Genomic DNA, 6,144 nt, shown 5'->3' on the forward strand with positions numbered 1-6,144 from the left:
AGAGTGTTTGAGAGAGGCTGCAGCTCTCAGCTGAGAGCATTCAACAGATCTGCATTCACTAAAAGCCAAGAACTGCTCTCTCACATGGAAGCAAGACATCCACCAAAGCCACCATTTCTGATTATGCTTTATTGGCAAGCTGAACCTTTAATTTAGGAAAGGAAAATGACAGCTAACATATCCACGAGGAGAAGCTGGCGACCTTCACTTGAACATCACAAGTACACAAGCAATTTTTTTTCTTACTGGCACAGATCAGCTATCAGATACACAAAACTGAGCTGGTAAATTTTCCCCTCGAACTTGCAATAACTAATTTGTATCACAAATTTCGATTAATAAATATGCTGCTTCCCAGCTTTAAAAAAAAACCAGCAACAGAAAAATGACAACAGTTCTCTTCAAATGATGCAGGATAATTTGATGTTATACAATTACACATCTCAGTTCTACGCTATAATACAGGACCTCCTCAAAAGTCTGAGAAAAACACTAAAAAAACCCCCACTATACTTCCACAGCATCACATGTATCTGTAGCTTTTATTTGCAGCTTTTAATACTTTTAAATTAAAAGTCAACCCCAAGAACCTCAGATCACGCTACCTGTAGTGTTTCTCTGCTCACATAGGCAATCTGCTGTTCTGAAAGTGGTCCAGTCACTGAAATGGAAGGGAAAAACAACTCAAAATCAGGTAAGAAAGTGAAAAAATTCTCAAAATCAGGTAAGACACTGCCCATTCCAAATCTATATGTCCACTACTTCCCTTCACGCAGATAGGATCTTAGAGTAGAAGTCTCAAGGTAAATGTGCTTAGACTTTCCCCTAGACTGACCATCCCAAAGACCACCAAACAGTTTTTAAACTCAGAAATGCATAGTCCTGTTGGAATGGAAACTACTAACTCCCTCCATACATACCTCTCAAAGTAATTAAGATGAAAAAGAGACAAGCAATGACTTCAGCCTCTTTGCCCTGCACTGTGTCCTTCTGCGCAGGGCCAGTCTGGTAAGCCAGTGACTCAGAGCTACAGTACACTTCACTCACTCCCCTTTGGGTCCCAGGAAACTCTTTGCCCTGCGCTGTGTCCTTCTGCGCAGGGCCGGTCTGGTAAGCCAGTGACTCAGAGCTACAGCACACTTCACTCACTCCCCTTTGGGTCCCAGGAAGTTCCTTCTCCCCTTTGAGATCTGCTCTCTCCTTCCGTCCTTCCCACTGCCAGGTACCATGCTCTCTCTTCCCTGCAGCCCTGAGATCTGCGCTCTGCAGCTCTTCAATCCTTTTCTGCATGAGCTACCAGCACTCTTGCTTCTGGGGCTGCCAAACCAAACTCCTTCCCAAACTCCCCCTCAGAGGAGGCTCAGCAGCTTCCCACGGGAAGGAAGTCTGCCTCTCCCTCCAGGTCCCACTTCACTCAAGTCTCATAAAAGGAAACCATTAAATTCTGAACAAATACATAAACCAAACACTGAACAGCAAGCAAGGAATGGCCTGTGACTTGTCTCCAGTCACTGGACTTTGATCCTGAAATTAAATCCATGGTTTTAAGACCATGAAATGGAACCCTCACTGCAAGCTTCTCTGGTTTTGCAGAGAAAACAAACAGAGAAGTTGGAGGTGGTTTTTCAAAGGAGCAGAGTGTTAAAAACCAAAGAAGGCTGTAGCACCTAACTGCTTAGCTTCCACAAAACCCACCACCATAGTATAAATACATATTGTGCGACATACATCTTCAAAACCGGTCTAGATCCACCTTCCCTCTTCTGAAAGAGAAATTCCAAATTCACATAAAACTAAATCTATTAGCATTCAGAGTACATATTCCTAGGCATGTATGTTTATTCTGAGAAATTTCATTCTGATCAACTTAAATGACTTAAGATTACAGATGCCTATAGTTCAATCGGAATAAAACCCTTTTGAACGTAATTAAGATCAGAAAAGAACCTTCCACTCTAACTACTGGCAGAGAAGCCAAAGATGAGCTACAACAGGAAATGGCTCTGTACAGCAGCTATTCGGGAACTGATGTGGTACAGGCTCATTTCCTACTCTACCGGAGTTCCCCATGCACAGCCTAGCAGACACAAGGCTTTTATCAACACTAGCAGAGGTGTAAAGCACCGTCAAAGCCACACTCAGGTGCCTATGCCATGAGCATGCTGTGAACTTGCAACTCGGTGCCTTCTTTAATTGCATCCCAATTACCTGTAAAAAAGTATACAAGCTGTTCAGGCACAAGAGAAAGATGTGAAGATCCCAACATGTACATCTTCACGATTTACAGCATGGGTGGATCCCCTGTCCAGAAAACATCACCTAAGAACCACAGAGCCATTGCTTATGGCATATTCCTTTCCTAAGCAAGTCTTAATTCCAGGGCAATGAAATCCCCTAACACTGATTTTACCTCATGAAAAGCAGCAATCAAGTGACCTACTCTTTAGGCAATAGATTCTTAGACACCCCTTGTTTCTTCGGCCACCCACTGCATCTAAGCCTAAAGCAAATACACAGGTCACCTTTGCTTTCCACATGCCATGCATCCAGCATTAAAAAACCAACCAAAAACCCCTCGTGGCACACTACCTCTAGGCAAACATCCAAATGATCACTGCTTACAGAGGACAAGAGAGTCCACGAAAACTAATCCACTTACCCAGGTACCTGTAGGCAAGTGATATAAATTACACTAAAGCAAAGTTCAAAAGCTCAGAAACAAAACAGCTGTAAGGCAGCATGTCAGGACACCCATTTTTTATTTTTACAATACAATGCCATTTAATTTTGAAGCCTTTGAAAAGTTGCGATCAGTATATGAGCTACTGAAGGAAGGAAATGATTTCTGCTGCTCAAAATAATCCCACTACAGCTGATTTTGTTTAAAAAAAGAAAATCAAACCCAACCAATTATGTAAATACATGAGCTAAATTGACCTTCAATGGATTATTATGGGTACTAAATTTGGGATGCCTCCTCTCTGACTCCAAAACACTATAATCATCTCCGTTTTTGAAAATAAGCTTTACTTAGGTTTTAAAGAATTGCGGTCTTGACATACCATGATAAATATCCTGTAGAGAGCCACCTCCACAAAACTCCATGCAGATCCATAGTTTGTCTCGCCTGAGAAGGGAACAAAACAATTCGTTAGCTGTCAGGTTTGACAACTGCACTGCTAAGTCAGAGGACTCAAACATTACAAGTGTGACATAACAAGCTCTGTGTAACGAAAAGTACAAGTAAATCACGAGTTCTTATGAATTCTGACTGGGACTAACCACGACCCCCATCCTCTGCCACCCCACCCTGCACCACATGGTGGGAGGAGGTAGCAGAGCCAGGCCTGGCAAAGAAGGCAGGGGTGTGGGGAAGATGTGTTTAAGATCTTGCTGGTTTTCGCACTGTCCTACTCTGATTAGTGGTTTTGTTGTTTCAATTAAATTGATTGTTTCCCCAAGATGAGCCTGCCTTTTGCCCACGACCATAACTGGTGAACGAGCTCTCCCTGTAGTGTGTCTTGACCCCTAAGCCTTTCGTATTTTCTTCTTTCTGGAGTGAGAGAGCGGCTGCGTGGTGCTTGGTTGCCCGCTGGGTTTAAGCCACAACACACACTTTATTGGAGAAACAGAAACAGTGTTAGTGAAAGGTGCACATTGATTTTTGTTCAAGACCTGCTATGAAAATTAAATATATTTTTACTGAGAGTAGAGACAAAACAGAGAAGAGTTCTTATTTCTTCTTCATTTTAGTTCTCCATTTTTTTCATAATAGAGAAAGTGAAACAAACAAAAAACCCAAAAAGAAACCCAAAACAAAATGCCCCAGGGATATCTCTCAATTTCTTTCAAAACAAATGGAGTGAAACTCTAGTGATTCAGACAAAGCTAGGCAGAGTGGAGCCCATGCTGTGGGTAAGCACCTCTTCAGGTGAAGTCTTTTCCCCTCAAAAACACCTACAGATGCTTCTGGCAGCAGGTGTCAGAGGAAAGTTTTTTAGATTCCTCTTATTAAGGGAAACTATTGAGTTTGACTCCCTGAACCTCCACCAAAGGTGCCTTCCAAGAGCAGAGAACAGACTAAAGGATTCAAAGGTATCTTCTATTACCGACACGAAACTCTATTTTCACCCAGTAATTTTGACGGGTAAGACAGATGTACCACGTGCAGCCACAGAAAGGCATTTTGGAGAGCAGAAAACCTGGGTCTGGCCTAGTCACTGCTGGCCATCAAAACACACATGAAAGAAAAAATTGCACGGATCCACCTTGGGGCACACTGGGACACAGGAGGACCAAAGGACAGACCGATGACTGTTCTGCAGCTTGCCTGTGAACCTTGGTCTTGGGTTTCTGACATTCACAAGTCTTGGTTCAAATAGCTGGGACACTCCTGTCGGCAATGCCACGGTTCCTGAAAGCGTTTTGGAAGTCAGTGGTGTAAGCGCTGAGCTTATCCCCTGAGCTGCAAATGGTAGACGTTTCTCACCAGCACATAACCCTTAGAACAGCTGCTCTTCCAAGGAAAAACTGTCTTTCCTAGATTTCCTCCCCTTTTATGTCCATAGTCCACAAGGTCCTCAAAGCTACACCCCGGCTGCTTCCTCGAGTGGTGGGAAAGGTACTGTTCAGGCATTATGAAGGTTTTAAGCCACAGAAGTCCCTGGCTGTTAACTCCGTACATTTCTAGGGTTACCTAAAGCATTGCTTAAAATAACAGGAAATAATTGACATCATGAGAAGAGGAACCACTTCAATCTAAAAATGGAAAAGAAAGTCGAATGCGATGGTAGGATTTATTCACAGTCTGTTTTCACATGAAATCTTGAAAAGTCATGAGAAACAGCTTTTTATTAGTTATACTAAGCAATCTGTTCCCACTATGACTAGTTAAAAGAAGCAGCTGGTAAGACAACTGGATATTTGTCAGTGCTTCTACAATGCCAATATTCTCACCTCCAGAAGTAAATACAAATGGAACCATCACGTTCTGCTCAGAAGTTCTTATCTGAGAAAAACAGCTAGAGGTAACTTAAACAGCACTGCAGAGCCCCAGCCTGCCCCTCCGCCATCCCTCACTTATTCCTTCTTCTAAACTTGTCATCTGAAAATGTTTATAATAATTACTTCCAGGTTTGTGGAATACACCAGACTTAATGTCACACATCAAAAAAAAACATCAACAAAACTTGCTTCCCAGTACTGCAGACAGGTACAAATAAAGCCAGGTGCAGTGGAGGACATCTTCACATGCTAAAAAGTGCTCTCCTCACAAACAAAGGCAGGCTTTGAGGTTGGGGGAAGGATACGGGAGGTGCAACAGGACAGTGGGACACCCTGTAGTCCCAGCCACACAACTGTCAGAATATGCCACATCCATTTGAGCAGCTTAGTCACCATTCGACAGACCTTCCAGCTACTGCCTTGAGGAAATCACGAGATCCCTTGCCAGCTTTACCACATGACAAATCTGCAGGCTGCTGTCAAACAGATTAGGAGCTCCACAAATCCTCAAAAAAATGTTAACGTGACTTTGAAAAGTATTCAGCACTGACTGTTCGTGCACACGGAAAAGCAAATCGGCAGGCTGCTGTCAAACAGATTAGGAGCTCCACAAATCCTCAAAAAAATGTTAACGTGACTTTGAAAAGTATTCAGCACTGACTGTTCGTGCACACGGAAAAGCCTGCCGGTACTGCACAGCATGGAAGTCCCACACAATCCAGGTTAACCTTCACATTAACCTTAAACTTTCAAAACTGAAAAGCAGACGCTCCTGGTTTGGAATACCGAGTCCCTCCATGTACACATGTACGCAGTGTCCACTGCATGCACACCCCCACAAACCCATGTGTAATGCAGCTCACAGACCACCTCCCATTAACGAAGCATTCAGGCTGCCAAGACAAGCAGCCTTCAAGGTACAGCATGCCAGAAGAGCACGGCCTGTCGAGTTTATCTCCAGACTTTGATCCCTTCCTGCACAGGTACACGTGGCCATGCAAGCAGTGCACAGTAACACACGCTGGGCCTCGCCCACCATGAACAAAGTCTAGACGCCTTCACAACAGGCAGCGTTGCCATGTCCCCATGCCGACAAAGGCTACGTGAGCATCTGACAGGAACGAGAAGCCTGTGCTGGAA

General features: G+C 43.6%; 1 protein-coding gene across 1 annotated transcript in view; it reads right to left on the bottom strand.

The window, feature by feature from the left end:
* The window catches only part of MAP4K3 (mitogen-activated protein kinase kinase kinase kinase 3), a gene marked incomplete at both ends in the record, with an annotated part of 17,564 nt that extends 14,437 nt beyond the window's left edge, over positions 1–3,127 (bottom strand). The window contains 2 exons of the mRNA XM_010141093.1: positions 606–661; positions 3,063–3,127. Of these exons, the coding sequence (XP_010139395.1) occupies positions 606–661; positions 3,063–3,127 (121 nt within the window). The remainder of the gene's footprint in view (positions 1–605; positions 662–3,062) is intronic.
* Positions 3,128–6,144: the final 3,017 nt, after the last annotated feature.

This window comes from Buceros rhinoceros, unplaced genomic scaffold, assembly GCF_000710305.1.
Source record: "Buceros rhinoceros silvestris isolate BGI_N320 unplaced genomic scaffold, ASM71030v1 scaffold17488, whole genome shotgun sequence".
Lineage (NCBI taxonomy): Eukaryota > Metazoa > Chordata > Aves > Bucerotiformes > Bucerotidae > Buceros > Buceros rhinoceros.